The sequence below is a fragment of the Somniosus microcephalus genome, chromosome 17 (assembly GCF_052327205.1).
Source record: "Somniosus microcephalus isolate GS21.2 chromosome 17, FLI_Smic_1.0, whole genome shotgun sequence".
In the NCBI taxonomy this organism is placed as follows: domain Eukaryota; kingdom Metazoa; phylum Chordata; class Chondrichthyes; order Squaliformes; family Somniosidae; genus Somniosus; species Somniosus microcephalus.
In genome coordinates, this window is record NC_141003.1 from 53,993,017 (window position 1) to 54,017,711 (window position 24,695).

The 24,695-nt window shown below is 44.7% G+C and overlaps 1 protein-coding gene across 7 annotated transcripts in view; it reads left to right on the top strand.

The window, feature by feature from the left end:
• The window catches only part of LOC147105722 (voltage-dependent calcium channel subunit alpha-2/delta-1-like), an 856,467-nt gene that overhangs the window by 573,844 nt on the left and 257,928 nt on the right, over positions 1–24,695 (top strand). For all 7 annotated transcript variants that reach the window (XM_086010352.1, XM_086010353.1, XM_086010355.1 and 4 more), the window contains 3 exons: positions 3,542–3,611; positions 22,737–22,787; positions 22,889–22,988. In XM_086010352.1, coding sequence (XP_085866478.1) covers positions 3,542–3,611; positions 22,737–22,787; positions 22,889–22,988 — 221 coding nt within the window. The remainder of the gene's footprint in view (positions 1–3,541; positions 3,612–22,736; positions 22,788–22,888; positions 22,989–24,695) is intronic.

Sequence of the window (24,695 nt, forward strand, 5' to 3'; positions counted from 1 at the left end):
GTCTCAGAAATATCTCAAAGTGCTTCACAAACAGTGAGTTACTTTGAAGTGCAGCTGACAACCACGTGGCCAAACATGGCAACTATTTTGCACACAGCAGGATCCAAGGAAATAGCAATGAGACAGGTGACCAATTAATCTGCTTTTGATGGTTGCGTTTGATGGAAGAATCTTGCCCAAGGCCAAGTAATCTTATCCGTCTTCTTGCAATAGTGCCATGGGATCTTTACTATCTATCTGAATCATGACATAATTTGAAAGTCAGCACCTCTAGTAATCCAGTGCTCCACTGAAGTGTGAGCCCAGGGTATGTGCTGAAGCCCTGAAATGATCTGCAATTTTTTGGTTCAGAGATGGTATCAACTGAACCAAGCTGAAAGCTAAATTGCAGCTGCCCAATTGGGAGTGATGACAATGTTAAAATGATGACAATGTTAAAGTGTATCAAGTAGGCCTTCCTTGGGAGTAGAAGGTATAGTTGGCAGGTAGGGGGACCTTGAGAAATGCTGGTAGATGTTTTGTCCCAACAGGAATTGGAAGATGCCACAAAACAGGACTCTATTTGAATTTCCAGCAGTCCAAGTTATCCACTGTGTTTAACTAGATGGGAAACGTTTTAAGAAAGAAGACCTTGCATTTTATTTAGTGCCTTATCACATCTCACGGACACATCTCAAAACACTTCACATTTCATGAATTACCTTGAAGTATCCAGACTCGATATGTCGCTAAACAGGGTAGCCTTTTACACACAGCAAGCAGCAACAAACAGCAATGAGATAAATGACTAGTCAGTTTAGAAACATAGAAGATAGGAGCAGAAGTAGGCCATTCGGCCCCTCTAGCCTGCTCCGCCATTCAATGCGATCATGGCTGATCATCCAAATTCAGTATCCGGTCCCTGCTTTCTCCCCATGCCCCTTGATCCCTTTAGCCTTAAGAAATATATCCAACTCCTTCTTGAATATATTTAATGAATTGGCCTCTACTGCCTTCTGTGGTAGAGAATTCCACAGGTTCACCACTCTCTGGGTGAAGAAATTCCTCCTCATCTCTGTCCTAAATGGCTTACCCCTTATCCTTAGACTGTGACCCCTGGTTCTGGACTCCCCGGCCATCGGGAACGTCCTTCCTGCATCTAGTCTGTCCAGTCCTGTCAGAATTTTATAAGTTTCAATGAGATCCCCTCTCATTCTTCTAAACTCCAGCGAGTACAAGCCCAATCGACCCAATCTCTCCTCATACGTCATTCCTGCCATCCCAGGTATCAGTCTGGTGAATCTTCGCTGAACTCCTTCCTTCCATGGCAAGAACATCCTTCCTCCGATAAGGCGACCAAAACTGCACACAATACTCAAGGTGTGGTCTCACCAAGGCCCTGTACAACTGCAGCAAGACATCCTTGTTCCTGTACTCAAACCCTCTCACTATGAAGGCCAACATACCATTTGCCTTCTTAACCGCCTGCTGCACCTGCATGCTTACCTTCAGCGACTGGTGCACAAGGACACCCAGGTCTCGTTGCACTTCCCCTTCTCCCAATCTATTGCCATTCAGATAATAATCTAATACTTTTGGTGGTGTTGATTAAGAGAGGAATGTTAGCCAGATACCAGAGGAGTTTCCTGGTTCTCTTTGAATAGTGCATGGGAACCTTTAACACCCACCTCAAGCACTGAAACAGATAAAGGGGGTCTCAGATTAAGTCTCAACCGCTCGACACACCTGCATCAACTTCTGACTCAGAGGCAAGAGTGCTGCCAAGTTGTGCAATTATAAATGTGCAGCAGTGATTACAATTAGGAATCAACCAGCTGCTGTTGGAGAAGATTTCCTCTGCACCAGCTGCAGTGAAATCATAAACACATCCTAAAGAAGATATCACTGCACCTAGTGATGGAGGAAATCCCCCCCACCATGTGTAGAATTTAGTCATCTGACAGTAATTGATAAGCTAATCTTTCTATACCAGCATTTGGTGGGCACTGCTGAGTACTCGCATGTTATAATGCAAACATGTCAACACTGTTATCTGAAACAGTATATTTATAATCTATACTTGTGAAATTCAAAGTTGATATATTTGCAAAAAGGTACAGCTCAACCCATGGACTACTCAATTATGCAAATGAAGTCAGGGCTCCTGGGATGCCACTGTGCCGCAGGCAGATGTTTCCAGAAGTTCTTCAATGTCCATACCTTCGTGCAGCTTCAGATGTGAGCAACCCATGGCTCATGTACGACTTTCAAATGAAGTGGAAAAGAAATAGTTGAGACAGATTTGTGAATTTCTAAGAAGACTGTTGAGAGTAAAAATGTTTTATTTTACCAGCATGGCCTCACGATGATGGAATTCGGCACTTAATCTTGGAAGTGAAATTATAGGCCCTTACAGTGACTAGCAGCCAAGATCATTCCACATATCAGGAATCTAATTTAGGAGTTAAGGTTCAGGAAGCTGGGCATGTTCTCTTTGGAAAATAGATTTTGTGGTGACATAATTAAAATCTTCAAGGTTACAAAAGGAAATTGGATAAATACTTGAAGGTAAAAAAGAATTACAGGGCTCTGGGGAAAGTGCAGGGGAGTGGGACTAATTGGATAACTGTCCCAAGGAGCTGAATGGCCTCCTCCTGTGCTGTACGAGACTACTATGATACAAAGGAGATTGAGGAAACTGGTCCAGCCAAGTGTGATACAGAGTTGAAATACCTGGGGACTCAAGTTAACAATTAGGTAGTAGGGAGTGAAGTTAAGCAGAACTTTTTTTTACACATAGGGTAATAGATTTGTGGAATAATTCATCAGGGAAAGTCACTGAAGCAAACAGTGTAAATATTCTTAATAGTGCTCCTGGAGAGAGAAAGGATTGAGGATACGGTGACGAGAGATGGGTGAACTTATTAGGCCTCATTGCCTTTTTTACTTCCAAATGAAATGATGTCCCCATGTATTCTGTGTTCCACAGATATTTATGAAATTCTAAACTGTATTAGTGAAAAGTTACTCTTCAACAGTCAGCACTGCCTTCTTTAAATGGGGGTTAGTTGAAATGTGAAGCTGTGATTTTACTTGACACAAGTATAACTGAACATTTGTAGTTCAAAGTATGAACAGGCGCTCTGCATAACTACACTGATCTACAGAGAAGAAAAAGTGGAAGAATGCTTCAATTTTTCTAATTCTTTTATCCATTCCAGAGCATCTTCTCAAACCCAGCCAGGGACCGACTTTGTAATTCCTTGCACTTTTACAACCTTTACAATGAACTGGCTAAGTGTTGCAATTAATGACAAAGTAACCCAAACCAACCCAGGGTTCATTAATTACAAGTATAAACCGCTTTTCTCATTATCAGCGTCCTTATCTATGATAATTATTTGTAAGTTGGTTAATTATTTACAAAATAGCATAATTCCCTTGTTTCATGAAGTGCTTTGGCCCCATATCAAATCAATTTCTTTGGTGAATTATGTGAATTTGTTGAAAGCTGATTTAATCACTGGTTCCAATCAAGTTCAATTTTCTGCTTTACTTTCAGCATCTCCGTGGGTGGATCTAGCGAAGCCTGCCAACAGGATTGACCTGTATGACGTTCGGAGAAGACCATGGTAAGGGCTGCTGGGGCCATTTCATACCATTAGTAATTCACACCTATTCTTGGCTTTAATCTCTGCTGAGCCCTGAATGTTATTTACAACAATGTAGCAAGAAGAAAAAAAGAAACACTTTCATTTGTATAGCAATCTTAAAGGAAGATTACTTATGGTTCACTTCAGCATTCCTTTTGTTGAAGATTACAAAGATAGGTGGGTTAGCAAGTTGTGAGGAGGACACAGAGGCCTAGAAATTCAGGTGGCTGTCCCACCCGTTAGCGCCTTAAGAGGGCGCTAAGTGGGTCGCAAGCCACTGGCCACGCCTCCCGCTAAATTCTGCGGGACGCTAATGGTGGCGTTAGCCGTTAGCGTTGTGCCGCTACCGATGACGTCATCGGTGTGCGCGGCGCCCCGCTAACGCCCCGGCCGCAATATTAGGAAGCGCCCCCTGATTTACTGCCGGACGCTATGTGCGACCGGTTCAGGGGGGCCTACCTGCGGCGGTAGAGGCGCTAATTAAAGGAGAGGTGCGGGGCGGCCATTTTTGTTGTTAGCCGCCTGCCAGCACCTTTCTGCACTCCCGTCCCCGGCCTCCTGACGCCCCCCCCCCCCTGCGGAGTGCCGGCTGCGTTCCAAGAGCCTGGCACTTCTCCTCAGTGCTGGGCTCTTTTGCCGACACTTGCGATCCTTGGGGGCCCAGCTGGGCCCCAGATCGCGCAGGACAAGGCCCCTCCCCTTTAAGAAGGGGAGGAAGGCCTGCAGTACCGCAGCGCGACGTGGCGCTGCGGCACGTTGCGCAGCGATATTCAGTCGCAGCGCCCCAAGAGGGATGCAGGGCGCCTCCAGTAGCGCCGCGCTTCCCTTTGGGGCGCTCCAACTGAATTTCCGGCGGGCGGCCACGACTGCTTTTGGGGCGCTACTTTTAGAGCCCTGGCGAGGCTGGCGCCCCAAACGGGTCTATAATCAATTTCTAGGCCAGAGTCTGCAAAGGGATATAGATAGGTTAAGTGAGTGGGCAAAAATTTGACAGATGGAGTATAATGTGGGAAAATGTGAGGTTATCCACTTTGGAAGGAAGAATGAAAAAGCAAATTATTATTTAAATGGAGTGAGGCTACAAAATGCTGAGGTACAAAGGGATCTGGGGGTCCTTGTACATGAAACACAAAAAGTTAGCATGCAGGTACAGCAAGTAATTAGGAAGGCTAATGGAATGTTGGCCTTTACCCCAGCAAGGGGTATGGAGTATAAAAGTAGGGAAGTTTTGATGCAACTTTACAGGGTGCTGGTGAGGCCGCACCTGGAGTACCGCGTACAGTTTTGCTCTCCATATTTAAGGAAGGATATACTTGCATTGGAGGCAGTGCAGAGAAGGTTCACTAGGTTGATTCCTGAGATGAAGGGGTTGTCTTATGAGGAAAGGTTGAGCAGGTTGGACCTACATTCATTGGAGTTTAGAAGAATGAGAGGTGATCTTATTGAAACATATAAGATTCTGAGGGGGATTGACAGGTTAGATGCAGAGAGGATGTTTCCCCTCATGGGGGAATCTAGAACTAGGGGGCATAGTTTCAGAATAAGGGGTCACCCATTTAAGACAGAGATGAGGAGGAATTTCTTCTCTCAGAAGGTCGTGAATCTTTGGAATTCTCTGCCCCAGAGAGCTGTGGAGGCGGAGTCAGTGAATATATTCAAGGCGGAGATTGACAGACATTTGAACTACAAGGGAGTCAAGGGGTATGGGGAGAGAGCGGGAAAGTGGTGTTGAGGCCAAGATTGGATCAGCCATGATCTTATTGAATGAAAGAGCAGGCTCGAGGGGCTGATTGGCCTCCCCCTGCTCCTGTTTCTTATTTTCTTATGTTCTATGTTCTTATGAAGAAGTCGACAGTTTTCATCGACATTTCTGAGTGCTGATGGTCATCTTTGGTAGAACTTGCTTGGAGGATTTGCTGAACCAAGACAGCAGGAGGAGCTTAATCAGCATGTACAGATATAGGCATTTACCCAGAGTGTCGAACGGTTGTTTGCTGTATTGGTGAGCTCAGTAACTCTGTCATGCCAGCTTCCTTCATGATTTTATTAGCTGACAGAGTTTACTGAAAATCTAATTCAGGGAAGAAAAAAACAGCATAAAAAGGTGCTCAAGTCAATCGTGTGGATTTCACTTAATCCTTTAATTGTTACGAGTTATTGATGGAACTGCAGCATTACTCGTGCACTTCCATAATGGCTCAATACATAAATATAACCTGTGATAAAGCAGCTAGCAATATAGACATGGAAGATTACAGGTTCCATCCCCTATCTTTGTTGAGTTAGGTGATCTCAGTTGAGGTAGTGCTAGGGGGTGTCAGCTTTGGAGTCCTACGACTAGGGAGAGGGGTAAGAATCACCGTGGAATCCTACTCCTCATTGATACCCAATGATGTGTGTGAAATGAACAGAATGCCTTATTTGTGAAGCCCTCCCAAGGTTGCCTAGCCTGGCAACACATTAGGAACGGGTGATGTACCAGAGGGCTATCTGCACCTGTGAAACTATAGTCCAGCATGACTCGGGAGAGAATTGGGAAAACATACTGGGCTGGATTTTACCAGCCCTGAGGAGGCGGGTTTGGAGGCGGGACTGCTGAGAAAATGGGAAAAATTGGGAGCGGGTCCCAACGCTGCTCCCAATCTGCCTCCGAGCCATCTTCTCGGGAGGTGAGTCCCTGACTCGTGCAGGGACCCGTCTCCTAGCGTCTCCTACTGGTATTTTGGTGCTGCCTGCTATTGACATGAGTGGAGCGGAGAATCTCTAGTGCAACGCGCTCTTTCCGGCATTAAGCTCAGCAGGAGGCCGAAGGTCACGGCTGAAGGCTCGGTGCGGCGTTCTCAGGCAACCTGCCGTGTCGGATCATTTGGTGACGGCCCCTGGGTTTTGCTATTGAGTCCGCTGATTGTATTTGCAGGATTGGAGCATTGTGCGTGCGGCAGATGACGAGGCATTTGTTTGTCCACGGCTCCCCTCTTACTTTCACGGACATTTCGCTGGGCCTTGTGTGGGGTCCACAAATGTCTGCCAGACTGCCTGGTGCTCCCACCTTCACTGGCTGCCATAGCTCCACAGATCTTCCACCCAGATGGTCTGGGCTCCACCATGGTGCTGGCGGGGGAAGGGGTTGGGGATGCACCATCTTGCAGCTCGCAGTGACAGTGCACTAGCCTGCATACCTTCACTACACGGACTGCAGCGGTTCGAGAAGGCGGCTCACCACCACCTTCTCAAGGGCAATTAGGGATGGGCAATAAATGCTGGCCTTGCCAGCGCCGCCCACATCCCATAGACAAATTTAAAAAAATATCGCTTAGGGGATTCAATCCCTGGTGAGTGGCTCCTAAAGCACAGGCTCAGATCTGGAGGGGCTGTGACTGGAAACACCAAATAGGGCTGTGGCGCAGATGTCCTTAAACTGTTGCATGAGACATCAATGGAAATAAAAAAAAATTAAAAGGACCTCTTGGTCAGGAGTTCATTGGTGTAAATGGTGTAGAAGAGAGTTCAATAACATTTTTAACAGCAGGCTTTTGAAGAACTCATGGCGAGAATATGCTGTCAAGCCTTTTCAAAGCAGATTTCCAAACTTTGCATATCATTTTATCAGTTCCCAAACTAGAAAACCCCAGTGTATAAATTTAAGGAAATGCAGCTTTGATTTTTCCTGAGATTATTTACAACCGTAGTACAGTACGGTTTATTTTAAAAGTATTTACCTCCTATACTGTTTGACTGACCAGCGGGGAGATTTGATGCGTCTCATTGCAAGCAGATTTCACGCCTATAGCTCTCCATAGTTAAGTTTATAGCAGCAGCTGTTTACTGTAGGGGTTCTAGCTCACCGCCACTTTCCTCCCGCCTCTCCGTGCTGCCAACAGATGCACGCACGGGTGTGCTTTGGTGAGGGCGGTGAGAGGAGCGGCGAGCTCCAAGCTGGATGAGCGTGCGTCAATGACATCGTGCTCCTGCTAATTAACATACTTTCCGCGAGCGCAGGCAACGGCAGCACTGCCGACCTGCCGAAAATGGCGGCGGCTGCGTGACCTGCCGGAAGTGAGGTGGCCGCCATTTTATTTACCAAAACGGGCCTCAACAGCCAATGCTACCACCTCCAATTTCGAGGCTGGCATGTTCAGTAGCTCACTATTAGTGTGTAAACTTCATCTTGCAGTCTCCTCCAGTCCATTTATAATAGTTGCTTAATTGAAACATTGAGGGAACATCTATAGATTCTGCTACTCAGACTGACATCCTATTACAAATAGCATGGTCAGACTGTGAACTTGCCGCATGGAAGGTTGCAGGTACAATTACTATTTTGTGACGCCGTGCACTGAAGCGCCAGGAGCAGGAATAATACAGGCCTCTGAGCAATTACCTGATTCCTCACAACAAGGTTAAAAAATAGCACCCTGTGCCGGGTGAGCAAAAGAGGAAGAAAAATAAACAAAAAGTTAGGGAGAAAAATATATTTTTTAATAGGGGGAAATAAAACTGGAACTTTATAAATAAGAGATAATGAAGAAGCGGTCAGTCAGTGGAATGCCCTGCACGCTGTTCTGCCAGTTAATGTGAGATTTGTGTGGGTGAAATTGTAGAAATCTACGGGCATTAACCATTAATTAATACATTGCTCGCAGCGCAGTGTGTTGTGAGTGTCAATCAAATATAATGAATAATGTACTTGTGCCTCCTGAGTCTGGCGGCTCTCTGCCATAGTGTCATCTTCTGTGTCTCAAAAGTGCTCAATGGAATCTTTTTTACTTTTATTTTGCATTTCCGTGGAGCCTATAAATGTTGCTGTAAATCTTATGCAAATTGAAAGAGAATCTGGAACAGAATGCCTGACCTAGCCATTTTAATTGCACAGCATGTTAGCACACATTAGAATACCTACAGTGAAAAATATCACATTTAATTACAGTACTCAAATATAATTTTGAGTTATTTGATTAAACATCTGTTTTTAAACTTTTCTTTATATATATATATTTAAATATTATTTTTGCTCCGACCGTTTTAGAAATTAGAATTCTCAGGCTGTGGGATGGGATGCACAATACAGGCAGTGAAGCTCACCGATGGTGGCTTTTCGTCGCTGTTAGCACGAATATTGAGTTAAATGGATGGATCGCTTTCACTGTACAAGATACAAGATACAGTGAATAGCAATATGATGCATGTGTTAGAAGTCAAGCTTCATTTGAAATTTTGCACTACTTGTTTATTTGGTACTGTGTTCTGAGTGGTTGGGGCTGTTGTATCTTGTTTGTTTTTGCGTATCTTAAAAAGGAAGGAAGTGCAGTTTGAAAGAGTTATCTTAAAAGGGGGCATCCTGGGAAGGCTGTACCATGATGCAACTGAGGAGTGGCATTCTTGATAAAAAGTCTTGAGTCTGGACTTGGCAGATAAGCAGGCTTTCTTTAGTAACAATAAATACTATCACAAAAAATGTTCGCTGAAGAGGGAAAGATGCAAGTTAGTTTAATATTTTACTAAGATTTTTGGTTTGGTTTTTGTTATAAGAACACACCTTAAGCCCACCTTGACTGCTTCTTTGATAAGTGTAGTGTGGCCAATCGATCAAATAACTTCAGCGATAAAGATAAATAAGTTATTTTTTAACCACAGTTGGCTAACTCACGTACCTAATTGAGGTAGAGAAAAAGAGACCAGAGAGAAGAGAAAGGTAACAAATGTGGAAATGCAAAGCAAAATATGCATTAGAATTGGCCAGATTTGGAATGAAAATCCAGTGCCTACTCCCTCCTGTGCAAAGATGCCAAACCTCCCGCATTGCTCGGGAGTCTCCTGGAATGAGGCATGGATCTCCCGGGTGCTACTGCTCACAGCCCGGGAGATCTGCGCGCTTTAAATATACCGCCTCCACACTTGCGCTTATTTTATGCTGGTTTTTATATTCGGCGTAAGCAAATGAGCTCCGTGGAAATTTTGGCATAAATTCCCACCGGCAAGATCAGCATAGAAACCACCATAAATTTTGGCGTAATTTCAGTGTTGATGGGTTCATGGAAATTTTGGGCAGCACATCCACCACTTGTGAGGGGAGAGGGATCTTACCTCAAGTCTTGATCTAATTTGAAGCTAGTAGTCCCAGATTTGTCATTCAAATGACAAACACAAATTGTTCAGGCTTTGATCTGTTTATGCTCCAATCTGAACCCTTCGATATAATTACTATTCCTGTATTTCACTGATCTTCAGTGCCCTCTGAATAATAGTTGGAAGCTGCTTAAGAGTGAAAATGTAATTAAATAAGCAAAAATTAAGTTATCCGAGACCTATAATTAACAATGACATTCAGCAGGACAAGTGCTGCTTTAAGTTGAGGAAGTTGGACAATTTCAGTGTTTTCGGTGGCCACAAATGCAACATAGAATTGTCCGTAGTTGTCACCAACTGAGAAACATTTTAGAGAGATAAGTGCCGCAGGGATACCTCCCACACGCCCACTACTGGAATTGTACGGTGCTTTTCTGGGGATGGGGCTAAGATAACGCGCAGGTGTTGCTACATACTGCTTTTGACACGCGCAGAGCTGAGGTTGCTTGAATGTGTTCCTGGTAATGAGCAGCTTTTTCAAATATGTCCACGCTACTACATCTCACCTTGCTGAGCACTCGTAACCTGCTCACTTCTGATTGGCAGCTGTGATTGTTTCTATAAGGAGATAGTCCAGGAAATCAGACATGGCTTCACTCTGGTTAATTATCATCCTTCCACTGCAGTGAGACAACATTCTGGTCTGCAGTGAAAGTAGCGCTAATGACCGTCAAATATATTTGACACCAAAAAATAATCTAGTTTAGACTACTGTAGTATGGTTCTCAAAGGGATTGGAATGTATTAGTTTTAACTACAATTGTCTCTCAAATCTAATTTAAACATGTATGTTATGACAAAATGAACTGGATTCGTGACATCCTTGACAGGATTGTTGAGAGTGGTGAGTGCTGACATGATACAGACGCTAACGGCGTTTGCAGAACATGTAACTAAACATTCACAAGCAGGTCAGAGCCTTTCGTCTCAAATTCCCAGAACAGATATCAAGGGGCAGTCTTGCTTCTTTTTGTGGGTTATGTTTATGAGATACAAAGAACATAATGATATGAGGGTAGGTGTTGCTATTGAACTCCGTCAGAATTGCGTAAGAATTTTACAGCGTGGAAACAGGCCATTCGGCCCCACTGGTCGATGCTGGCGTTGATGCTCCACACGGGCCTCCTCCCACCTTACTTCATCTCACCCCATAGACAAGTTGGCATGTCCCTTTGCAGCATCTGAACACGGTTCCACTGGGAGCCCCATGACTTTACGTCAGCTCATAGGCTACACTCAGTACAGGGGAGAGCACCGCACCCCCCCCATCCCCACCCACTTGTAAAAATCCGAGCTCTCGCCCTTTCCTCTCCCCCGCCCCGGCATCCTGCACCATGTGGGCTTCGACCCACTGGCACAGCTGCCTGGCGTACCTGCTCGGGTTAACGGTGGAGAAGGACTGCCCCCCCCCGGTACCGGATGGATTTCCACAGGTGCTCCAGCTCTTTAAACTACCTAAAGTTTTGTGTCTGCATGCACCGGCAGCACATGGGAAAGTGAAGTGTCCCTGTATTCCTAACACCCGAATAGTCCAAAGAGTTTCATTTGGTTCAAACTGCATAGGAGCTAGAGTTTTGTATCCAGTTTGAGTCAATAATACTCCATTCATGCTAAAAGGACACAAACTTTTATCTGGGAAATAAAGAACCAATCACTTTTTTGCAAATTCTTTTAGTTGAGCATTTTGTGGCCTGACCAACCCCACAATATACCTCAAAAATTAATGATATCATAAATGCAAAATTACATAGTTCTTTAAAAAATGTATTAAACTTACCCTGCAATGTTCTCCTTGTGCATTAGGACTCCCTGCACCAACACCGTCCTCACACCCTGCTGGTATAGCTCCCGCTCCATTCTCACACCCTGCTGGTATAGCTCCCGCTCCATTCTCACACCCTGCTGGTATAGCTCCCGCTCCATTCTCACACCCTGCTGGTATAGCTCCCGCTCCATTCTCACACCCTGCTGGTATAGCTCCCGCTCCATTCTCACACCCTGCTGGTATAGCTCCCGCTCCATTCTCACACCCTGCTGGTATAGCTCCCGCTCCATTCTCACACCCTGCTGGTATAGCTCCCGCTCCATATTCACGCCCTGCTGGTATAGCTCCCGCTCCATATTCACGCCCTGCTGGTATAGCTCCCGCTCCATTCTCACACCCTGCTGGTATAGCTCCCGCTTCATATTCACGCCCTGCTGGTATAGCTCCCGCTCCATTCTCTCACTCTGCTGGTAAAGCTCCCGCTCCATTCTCACACTCTGCTGGTATAGCTCCTGCTCCATCATCACACCCTGCTGGTATAGCTCCCGCTCCATTCGCACACCCTGCTGGTATAGCTCCCGCTCCATTCTCACACCCTGCTGGTATAGCTCCCGCTCCATTCTCACACCCTGCTGGTATAGCTCCCGCTCCATTCTCACACCCTGCTGGTATAGCTCCCGCTCCATTCTCACACCCTGCTGGTATAGCTCCTGCTCCATTCTCACACCCTGCTGGTATAGCTCCTGCTCCATTCTCACACTCTGCTGGTATAGCTCCCGTTCCACTGGACAAGCTTTTTGTGGTGAATAAAGCCACTGTCATTTTCAATAATGTAATAAAGGGAGAGGGTGCTGGGATACAGAGAGATCATAGTAAGGAGTGGTAAATAAGGTAGATAGAAAACCAGCTGGTGAGGGAGAGGCAGGACACAGGCCATAACCAGAAAGATACAGAAATGCAAGTGGATTACATGCATTGTTCACCCAGGATTGAAATACAAACACTGCACCATTTTGTGCTTGACTCAAAGTGGGAATTTAAACAGGAAAATATAAGATTCCTCAATTATTCATGGAACAGTGGTTTGCTTCATGCATCTCAGTTTTCAGCAATTAAAAAATACATTAAAATTTCCAGTTTCTAATTTAGAGAATTATTATCGAGCTAAATAGTTGGGGAATTTAAAGATGTACCTATTAACTTTTTCAGTGTGCCCCTCAAACTTCAGCAATTAAAAAATAAATTAAAATTCTTAGTTCCTCATTTCAGGGATCATTCTCAAGCCAGATCAGTGAAGGATTTTAAAATGTCTTTTAAGTTTTTCAGTATCCTGAATAAAATCAGGACAGATGGCTTTATGAATGCATTCCATCCTTGTAGCTCAATAGCACATCCAGTAGCACTTAGCACAAGTGTTATATTGAATTCCACTTTGTGAAATTAAGATACACTGCCGAGAAAATAATGGGCATATCCTATATGGAGACGCCAACAGAGATGTAGCCAGTTAAGAATTTTGACCTAATACAGGAAACTTCGCGATATCCGGCACCGACGGGACCGAGCTGCTGCCGATCTATCAAAACTTCCGGATAGACCAGCGCTAATGTTGAAGGATACGGAGGTTTTCATCTCCGTATCTGACAACAAACACTGTTGCTTAGCAACGGCTTGTAAACACTCGGCCCGTACCTTGGAAGCGTCTCTGAAGCTGTTGCTAAGCTACAGAGACGCTTTCCAGAGCCTGACTGTTAAAAAAAAAATGCTAGGAGAAGAAAAAAAACCTAACCAAAACGGCTGCTGATTTCTGCCGTTAGATCGAGGTTTCCGGACATACAACCTCCGGATAAACCAAAGTTTCCTGTAGTGCTTGTTTTTCACACTATTGTCTCACACGGGAACTTCTTTGTAATCTGAATCTACAGTTGCAATCTAACACAGTAGGCTAAAATGTCAGGCTATCTGGTGTTACTCAATCCACTTGGATTTTCTGTTTAATCTCTACATGTGGATCTTGTCTGTCCAGCATTCAAGTGAGACATCCTCAGGTGCTGAAAATAGCCGTGTTCACAGTGTGCTTTAGATGAAATCAGGGCTCATTGTGAGTATTCACATTTTCAGAGTTTTGCAGAGTCAGGTTTTGGCGTAATTTCAAGTTACTGAGCTGCAAAGTAGCCCTGCAGATAATTGGATATGGTGCGATTTGAGTTGATAGAATTAATGTTACCTTTACAGATCAGCGATTTTTAAATGGTGTCTTTACACTGCATCTGCTGTTGCAGTACAATTTCAGGGGCAGTGTGAGTGGTGAGCTGTGATACATCCTGCTCATTCTCATTGTAGTCAGTGAGGGGAGCTGTAGTTCCCTATCGGAGCGCGCAGATATTTTACAGTGAGCTCTTAATGGGGCGCAGACTCGGGCAGTGAGTTTTCTTTGGGGTTTGGTTGAAAGTTGGCCCTTGCGGAGGTGAAAAGTGGGTGTTGCAAAGTTAAAATACTGCAAGAGCACAAGAGGAAAGTTTAAGCCTTCCCTGCCACAAGCTTTGTCTTCACCCCGCACCCCCTCCCAAAAGCCCCTCCCTGCGACTTACCTTCTTGCTGGTCAGCCTCCCCGTGATGCTGCCCAGCAACCTCCTGCCACCCGAACATCTGCTCCCACCCGTTTCAGGTGAGGGGGGATGAGGCCCGGGAGTTGAAATCGGTCGGGATTGTTTGTCGTCGGCTCACCCCCTCCATGTGCCCACCCGAACCCCATTCCCAGTTACAATCAGGGCTCAGAGTCTAGCTTGAACCCCCCAAGCTTGAGGCTCAGAGGTGAGAATGCGAGCAATGGAGCCAAGCTGACGCTGGGTGTTTTTATTCCGATGGTATTGTGGATGGCTTAAATTCCACTCATTAGAACGATATTTGAACTTTTCCTCATTTGCTTTTACGAGTGTAAGTTGCATTCCTTTGATTTCCTCCCTCCCCAATTGTTTTTCATTTTGTGATATCGCAACGTAAACAGAGTGGGAAGTTGAGACTTTGGTGAGAGTGGGAATTCGGTGCAGAGGGGGAAGGAGGTGCTCCTTTTTGCCTTTAATACTTGTAGAGGTTTGTGTCAGCTTGAGGCAGTAAGTATTTAAAATTTTGTTCCATGTTTTCTCGCTTAGTGCAAGGGTGAGGGACATCACAAACTGGCTTGAAAGGAAATTGGAGAGGGAGATGGAGCTTCCAGTCATTGTGGTCCACGTTGGGATCAACAGCATAGGAAAGAGTAGGCAAGAGGTCCCGTTCGGAGACTACCAGGAGCTAGGAGCTAAATTAAAAAACAGGACCTTAACGGTTATAGGGCTAAAAATTGAGTCGCGCCCCCTTTGGGGCGCAAACTTCGCCGGAAAAATTAGCGCCCCCGCAACCGAAATTGAGTGGTAGTGCCCCAAGAGGGAAGCAGGGCACTACTGGAAATGCCCCGCCTCCATCTTGGGGCGCTGCGAGGGAATATCGCGGCGCTACTTACCTGTCCACACTAGCACCCATCACTCCCCTCTACAGCGGACATTTCAACCCCTCTCACCCCCGCAGACCCACTGCTTGCCTCGCTGACCCTGGCGAGGTTCGCAGCCGTCGGGAAGCCCACACTTGCAGGGGTAAAATGGGGAAAAGCCTCAAAACTACCTGTTAACAGACAGTTAATTGGCTTTAATCCCCTTCCCACCTCGAGGAGACGGGTCCCTGCATGAGTCGGAGACCCGCCTCCCGGGACAATGGTTTGGAGGTGGGTTGGGAGCGGGGTTGGGACCCGCTCCCAATTTTTCCCATTTTGCCAGCAGCCGCGCCTCCAAACCCACCTCCTCAGGGCAAATGTTAAATTATGAGGAGAGATTACACAAACTAGGATTGTATTCCCTGGAATTTAGAAGGTTAAGGAGTGATTTGATCAAAGTTTTCAAGATATTAAGGGGAGCGATAGAATAAATAGAAAGAAACTATTTCTGCTGGTTGGGGAGTCTCAGACTAGGGGGCATAGTCTAAAAGTTAGAGCCAGGCCTTTCAGGAGTGAAATTGGGTAACATTTCTACGCAGAGAGGGTGTTAGAGGTTTGGAACCCTCTTCCGCAAATGGCAGTTGATGCTAGATCAATTGTTAATTTTAAATCTGAGATTGATAGATTTTTGTTAACCAAAGTATTAAGAGGTATGGGGTAAAGGTGGGTATATGGAGTTAGGTCACAGATCAGCCATGATCTCATTGAATGGCGGAACAGGCTCGAGGGGCTGAATGGCCTACTCCTGTTCCCATGTTCTTATGTTGTCAGAGCTGTCATTTAGATTCAGGAATTGGTGGCTTGAAAACAATTAATTCAACGTTGGAAAGAAACCACTTACTGTGCTGTCTAAGGTGACAGCACAGTAACACAATCTACTGTCGTCTTTTCAGTGGGCTGCTTTGAAAATGCTTCAACCCTGTGATCTAATCTTCTGATGGAAGCTTTAAAGCATTCTTTGATTCCCCGTTCCTTGATTGACTACAATTCAGTGAGATAGCTTTAATTTTTGTTGTTATACTTTGCTTTAAGCCATTGAACTGAAAGCTCCCTTTGTTCATTACAGCATTTTTTTTATCTCATTAAGGAAAATCAGGCTGGCAATGCAAAACACCCAAATAATTGTGAGCTATATCTGATTAGACTTCTAAGGCGTAGAAATTACCTTCAGCACTTTTTAAAAAATGACTTGGTTAATGTGCAACTGTAGAATTCCTATGAGCACAATTTTTATAAAAGTGATTGACCAGTTTAGCACGCAGAGCAATTTTACATGAGTGAATTCACCAAGTGCTCAAAAATAATGCTGATAATTTGTTGCCCCCAGAATCTAAGCATTTTTAAACAAAGTGGCACAATTTCATTACAATATTTTGGGGATTTTATGTTTGTTTAATAATATTGGATCATTTAACCAATTGAGTATATTTTTCATAAGAAAGGTATTGATTTGCCCTTCTCATAATGTCTCTTCAATATTCAGTGTTCATTGTCTACTTAGTCAATATGGCTTCCTAGATTTAGTTAAATTGGGACCAATCTCTGGTATACCTCGCTGCATTAGAATTCAAAGCATTAGCTGACAAGCACGCCTCAATATCTAGATGGGAGACTTGATAATAAACCTTCCCATCTAGGCTATCCTTCTCTCATTTTTGGCTTTGAAATCTTTTCTTTTCATTACCACTTTTCTCGTCTATTTTAAAAATGTTACCCTGCTTGTTGCTCCTCTAAGCTTCCCGCTTTTGTTCCTCCGAAGCTCCATTCTATGCACTCTTCTTTATAGATTCTTGTGTTGAAATCAAAGCTCATCAAATCATCTCTCACTCTTTCTCAGCACTTCAAAACTATTCTCCTCTCTATAATCTGCAGACTTTTAAAACCCAAGTTTGAGGTAATTGAAGCATTACTTTTTGATTACGCAATAGCTTCTCGTCCCATCACCTCCAGTCACCCAAGGATATGTCCTTGTCTCCCTCTTTCTCACATATGCTGCTACTTGGCCACATTATCTGCAGACACAGGGTCAGCTCCCTTATGTACACTGAAAACACCCAGCTCTACATCTCCACTACCATAGTGTTAGCTGTGGCTCAGTTGGCAGCACTCTCGCCTCTGAGTCAGGTTGTGGGTTCAAGTCCCACTCCAGGGACTTGAGCACATTCCAGTGCAGTACTGAGGGAGTGCTGCACTGTCGGAGGTGCCGTCTTTCGGATGAGACGTTAAACCGAGGCCCCGTCTGCTCTCTCAAGTGGACGTAAAAGATCCATTGGCACTATTTCGAAGAAGAGCAGGGGAGTTATCCCCAGTGTCCTGGCCAATATTTATCCCTCAATCAACATAACATAAACAGATTATCTGGTCATTATCACATTGCTGTTTGTGGAAGCTTGCTGTGCGCAAATTGGCTGCCGCATTTTCCACATTACAACAGTGACAACGCTCCAAAAATACTTAATTGGCTGTAAAGTGCTTTGAGACGTCCGGTGGTTGTGAAAGGCACTATATAAATGCAAGTCTTTCTCTTTCGACCCCTCCACTGCTGAACTGTTTGTCTGGTATCGAGTCGTGAATAAGTCTAAACCTCCTTCAGCTCATCATCAGGAAGACTCTCACCCCCAGCGTCTTGTGAGTCTCCCTTTGCCCCACCATTGGTGATCGAACCTTCAGCCACCTGGATCTTATTCTCCAGAATTTACTTCACTATTTTCTATAGGCCTATCAGTGAAGCACCTAGGGACATCTTGTTGTGATGAACATGCCATATAAATGCAAGTTGTTGTTAGCTTGTTTTCCCTCCTGCTTACTATCCTACACTAGTCCTTTCACAATAATTCTCAATTTAAAACAAGTCTGTAAAAAACATATAGTAGTTCAAAGGCCTTAATGTTAATGGTGCAATCAGCTTTTCCGGTATATAAACCTCATTTGTGTGTGTCAGAGATTTTAACTTTGGTGGTAATAAGAGCAGTGGCATCTTTGGCTTCAAGTGGAAGTTTGCCATTGGCGATACAGGTGTAGCTGGCCAATCAGTCTGCTTATTCAATGCTGCTTCAGCATGACCAGGCACAAAGAACCAGATAAGACAGGTTTTTCCAATACGCTCCAGTGTCTTGTGCCCAATGAATGGTGCATAACAGAAATTACAGAGGTGTTCCTCGTTTATCTTGTGCTCGTAAGACAGACTGTTACATCCATAATAGCATCTGCTTCCATCTCAATACTGATTGTTTGAGCACTGAATCCAACAACTTATCCCATGCTCGACAGGCAGAAAGCACAAACCGGCCGCCTTACAGCGGCAGCCTTCAGTAAACATCAGCTCACGTGATGAATACGTCCTTGTTCAGTAGATATAAATGGAACAGTAGAGCACACAACAGTGCTGCTTAGTTACTGAAGTAGGCCCTGAAAGTAGGACAAGGGAACACAGATTCACACTGGAGAAAGGCAAATTGAGCATAAAGAAAAATACTGCAGATGCTGGAAATCTGAAATAAAATAAGTAAATGCTGCAAACACTAAGCAGACCGGGCAGCATCTGTGGAGCGAGGAAGGTAGGGTTAATGTTTCAGGTCGATGATCTTTTGTCAGAACTGGGAGATGTTACAGATGAACAGCTTATAAAGAGTAGAAAGACGAGGTGCTGATCCTCGAGCTTTCAGTAAGCTTCTTTGAAGCAATATAGGTGGCCAAGGACAGAGAGCTCAGAGTGGGACAGAGAATTAAAGTGGCAAGCGACTGGTAGCTCAGGGTCGCAGTTGCGGATGGAACAGAGCTGTTCAGCAAAGCGATCACCCAATCTACATTTAGTCTCCTCGGTGTATAAGAGGTCTCCTCATCTTTTTACGAGGTACATTACAGCCCTCTAGCCTCAACATTGACTTTTAACAACTTCAGACCTTAACCCCATTTACTCTCAGAGAGCAGGTGCCGGTAATGTAGGATGGATGCATCAGCGCTTCCAGGAATGGGGGAGGTTGTGGGCTGGTGCTTAGGATGGGGATCCCCTATTGGTACATGGTCAGCAAGATGGTCTGCACCTCTGGTGTCACCTGTCTTTTTCTTCCACCATACTCACAGGCCACTGGAGCTTTCTCCACTTTGCCAGATTGTCCATGATTCCCTCCCCCTCTGCTGTTCTGTTGTCCTCTAGATCTCAGGCACATCACTTATTTTTCTAATTTCTATCATTATTGTATTACCTCCTTTTGCCTTACACCAGTGTCACTTCTGTCATTTAATCATCTCCTGTCCTCTACCTAATTACAGATCATTCCTTTTTTTCTCTCTGCCCCCTTTTCCCTTATAAGCTGCTCCTCTGTAACATCTCCCAGTTCTGATGAAAGGTCATTGACTTTAGGTGTACAGAGAATGAATTACATGCAAGTGTTGTAGTTGGATTTCCTCCTTAGTTGGTGCTGTGTTAAGTTTTTTTCTCAGGTGACTGTTCCTGGTCTCTATCCATGTTGGTGGTTAGTTATACTAAACTAGTTATATTACAGTTCACATACAAGTAAGTAAATTGCCAACCAATTCCTCCTAAATCTGAGGAGAAGCACTTACAACATTGACAGATAGAGAATAGGATGGATAACGTGTTCTACAAGTGTATTCAAACAAGGGGTATTACAAAAGCTAGCCTGTACTACTTCAGCAACAATAAAAGCTTTATTTTAAGGTAATACGTATAAAGGGGAAATCTATGCTATTGTAAAAATGAAAACCTTCAGTAGTTCATTCATAAACAATATTCTCTGGGAAGGATGGCCATATTGTGAAGAAAATCCTTTGTAACATTGAATTATTTCAGAACAGTATATTCGGAGTAAGAAAGTATCATGATGGCCCAGAAATTCGGGTCGGAGGCTTCCCGCGGGTGCAAGCCTCCGACCTGCACTTACCTAGCGCACCGGCCATTGAGCTGTGGGCCAGCGTGGGATTCCGATCCTGGGCCTGCTTCAACTGCCGGCACGCAGTGCTTGCGTATTCCAGGGGCGCAGTTAGTTCGATGCATCCCCTGGGATCACGTGGGCCATGGAGAGCCAATGGTAGTAGGGAATGCTTCATTCATAAGTTTGACAGGAAGAGCTGTCAAACCTATAAATACTATAAGCCCCAAAACATCACTAAAACTTCAAATAATTTTTTTTTTAAATCACATTTTTAAAATAACTATAAATTACATGAAATAACTATTTTAAACAATAATTTAAATTTTTGAAAAAATTAATTACATTTTCTAATGGGGCTAAAAATAAACTTACCTTTCTTTAAAGTATTTAAAAATAATAAACCTGTGGAAAAAATGTTTTAATTTTAATTAATTCACCACTTATCTTGTTGAAAGCAGGCCTTGCGCCTGCTTTTTAAAAGTGTAACTGCTGGAGACTTACCCTCCTGGAGAACGTAAGTTCGATGCGCACGCGCTGCCACTCCGGCGCACGCGTTCCACCTGTCAACCCCTTCTTTCAGGGGAACGGAAGTGCCGGTTTCCCGCGCATGCGCAGTGCATACACGAAACTGGCACTTTCGTTGAGCCTACGCGTGAGTACCCCGTGCGTACTCACGTGTTGGGACCCGAATTTCTGGGCCTATTAATAGTTTGCTCTTAGTAAGTCATTATGCTATTTCATTTTCTATTTTAAAAATTTAAAACAATTGACTTGATAAGCAAATGAACGAGTGGAAATTCTGGAAATGTGCAGCTTGTCCATCAGGATCTGAAAAGAGAAGCAATAGTTCAAGTAGACACCCTTCATCAGAATACAGTTGTGAAAATGTCAGCTTGGCTCAGTGATTGCACTCTCACCTATACATCAGACGGTCATGGGCTGAATTCAGTTCAAGGACTTGAGCACGTTATTTAGGCTGACACTACAGTGCAGTACTGAGGGAGTGTGTTGAATTGTCATCTGCCTGTTCGGGTGGCCATAAAAGATCCCATTGCAATGTTCAAATAAGAGCAGGAGAGTTCTTCCAGTTCCTTGGCCAATATTTATCTATCAACACTACCTAAATCAGATTAACTGGTTATTTATCTTCTTCCTGTTTATGGGACCTTGGGCTAAAAATTCAGTATCGCCGCGCCAGGTCTTTAGTGCCCGAAATTTTGCGCTCGCCCGGATTCCCGTAGCGCCTGCCTGAAATTCAGTTGCGCCGCCCCAAGACGGAGGCGGGCGCTATTGCAGGGTTTGGCCGCCTCGTTTGGGGCGATGAAAGTCAGTTTCAGGCGTCCAGCTGCCGCTGCGGCACCCGATGTGGTGCGGCAGCTGGGGTACTGCAGGCCTCCTCCTTCTCTTAAGGAGGAGCTGCCTGCAGCCGTGAGATTGCCGCTGGATTCCCCCGGCAAATGAGCCCGGCACCACGGAGAAGTGCCGGGCTCGCGGGAGTCAGACACCAATGCCGCGGGGGGGTGGTGCAGGAGTCCGGGGAGGGAGGTGCGGCCAGGCGGCCGCAGGGAAAGCGGCCGGCCGCCCCTCCACCTTTATGCGCCGGCCTCTCGGAGCTGCAAGGCACCGTTTTTCAAACGCTGTTTGCGGCTACGGGCAAGGCGGCCGCAACTGAATTTGGCCATCGGCACGGAATAGCATTGGAACCGGGGCGCTGTGCACACCGATGACGTCATTGGTGCCGGCGCAGCGCTACCGGCTAACGCCGATGTTAGGGACCAACTGAATTTCGGGCGCTAAAAAACTTCCGGCGCAAACCACTCTATAGCCAATAAGTGGGCGCAAACGCGACTGAATTTCTAGGCCCTTGTGTGTGCAAATTAGCTACTGCACCTGGCCGTATACCAATAGTGACTAAACTTCAAAAGCAATTAATTGGCTGTAAATTTGGGACATTCTGAAGACATGAAAAATGCTAGTTCTTTTCTTTAAATGATCTGTACTCACAATTTGAAAGAAAAAAAGACTTGCATTTATATAGCACCTTTCACGACCACCGGACGTCCCAAAGCGCTTTACAGCCAATGAAGTACTTTTTTTGAAGTGTAGTCACTGTTGTAATGTGGGAAACGTGGCAGCCAATTTGCACACAGCAAACTCCCACAAGCAGCAATGTGATAATGACCAGATGATATGTTGATTGAGGGATAAATATTGGCCAGGACACTGGGGATAACTCCCCTACTCCTCTTAGAAATAGTGCCATGGGATCTTTTACATCCACCTGAGAGGACAAACAGGGCCTCGGTTTAACGTCTCATCTGAAAGACAGCACCTCCGACAGTGCAGCACTCCATCAGCACTTGCACTGGAGTGTCAGCCTAGCTTTATGTGCACAAGTCCCTGGAGCTAATTTTTTCTCAGTGTGTTTTGCAGATAGGTAAAATAATGGCTTTCATGGTGCCAACTTGATGTGCCAATCATCATAGAATCATACAGCACAGAAGGAAGCCATTCGACCCATTTTGCCTGTGCCAGTTCTTTGAAAAATCTATACAATTACTCCCACTCTGTGCTCTTTCCCCACAGCCGTGCTATTACAGTATTATTATACTGCAACAGTGCCAGTTATGTTTCTATACTGATCACAAAACTTGGCTGGTGATTATGTTTGTGAATAAACTGTTTAAGAACAAAATAATACCCCCAAAAGACAGCAGCTATATTTAAATAGATTTCTAGGCAGTGCCACACATTGTCGTGTTAATAGTACTTCACTGATTTGTTGTCCTCAGGTACATTCAGGGAGCTGCTTCACCCAAGGACATGCTCATTCTTGTAGATGTGTAAGTACTGTACAAACACTACAAAATATTCAATCTTGTTATTTTCTCTGTAGAGATTAAAATGTTTTACCATTTCCTTGTTTTCTTTTCCACAAAAAAAGGAGCGGAAGTGTTAGTGGGCTAACGTTGAAACTCATTCGGACATCAGTCTCCGAAATGCTGGAAACTCTTTCCGATGACGACTACGTGAATGTGGTTTCTGTGAGTATTGCAACAATCAGTCTTTGTCCATGTGATGACCTCCAGCAGTGTTTGTGGTCAGTGGTACTGCACTTAACCGGTACAGAGGCAGTTCCGTTGTCCCGTGCTCCCAGCACGGAAGCCGCACTCAGAGGGGCTGTGGGTTGGAGTTAGGACTGCAAAATTGTTGCCCCGATTCTCTAACACAGGATCCCAGCTAGTGCGGCTCCCTGCTGCATGTTTACAATCACCCCATCTTTATCTCGAGAGCTAGATCAGTTGTCACACCGCAATTCAACAATAGGTGGAATCCATGAGAATAGATTACACACAGACTCTGGAGAGAGCATGTTTGATGGGATATAAGTTTTCTTTTTATCATTCTACTCTTACGTTTTTAAATTGTGTATATGAGTCATTACAGAATAAGAGCTGTGTGTCATTAGCTGATGTCAAACTGTGCTCTGTGGGAGATCTTAATTGTATCCAGCGTGCGAATCAGCTCTGAGCACAGCTTGGCAGTCTTGATTAAATAAAACATGTGTTCTTGAAGTAACTACTTTGAGAGATTTTTGAGACTGGATTGGACCAAACCATTTTCTTGTTCTTGTGCTCTGGAGTATCCCAATGCAATAAAATGACATGGGTCACAAGAGTTCAGCTGCTGGGAGGGAAGCCTTGTGTCATAATCCAGTTTTAGTGCCAGCAGTGGTTTGGGGTGACTTTGTGGGCTTAATATCCAGCACCCCCACATCATTCATTACAGTGAAGATAATGATGGTCGTCATTATCATCATAGGTGGGATAGCCTTTTCTACATTTCAAACTCATATCTAACACAGGTAAGGGTTCCAAATATGAGCCTTCTTTAGAGTACGTATATGCCTTTAATTTCATGACATTGTTTAAGAGGGATGCTTTCAATTTTATTTCTAAACTGGAAATTTTTGTTGAACAATTTACTATATGTTCTTCAAGTATCTCTTATTAGCTAAATTAATCACAGGAATCCTCACAAGTAGAGGAGTATAATTGTGGGGAAAAACTGATGTACATTTATCATTTTATTTTGTTCCTATGGATGGATAGAAGGTTATATTTCAGTGATTGCTGTAAACCACACAAAACATTTAGTAGTAGTCTAGAAGCAATAAAACATTGGGGCCGGGAAATTGGAGCCTTTAGTGCCAGTCGTTAAGGCTGGTTTGGAAGAAAAACGGTGGCCGCTTCACTTCCGCCAACTTCCGCCACGGAACACGGAAGCCACCATTTTGGGAAGGTCGGCAGTACTGCCGTTGCTTGCGCTTGCTTCCCATATTTAAGTGATCCAGATCGTGATGTCAGTCGGCGTGCAATGACTGAATTATGCACGATCTGTGATTTTGGACGTTGCCGCTCTTAATAACGCCCTCTCCAAACCACGCACAGAAGAACGTGCGTGCAGCAGTACAACGGAGCCACTGGCAGCGCTGCTTAAAGAGACACACACAACTTTCAGGTAAGTTTAGATTTTTGCTTTTGGACTTGTTTCTTGACATTTTATTGGAATAGTGGCTTGGTGCAATACATTTAAAAAGCTGTTAGTGTGCAGGGCATGCTGCTGAACGCGAGCAAGGCTTTGGATGCTAAAGGAAGGCCTCTAAGAACACCACTTGCTTCCAGTCCTGGGGGCTCTAGTTGCAGGCCCCCTTGGGCTGCAGCATCACATGGTGATGGAGCAGAGGCAGC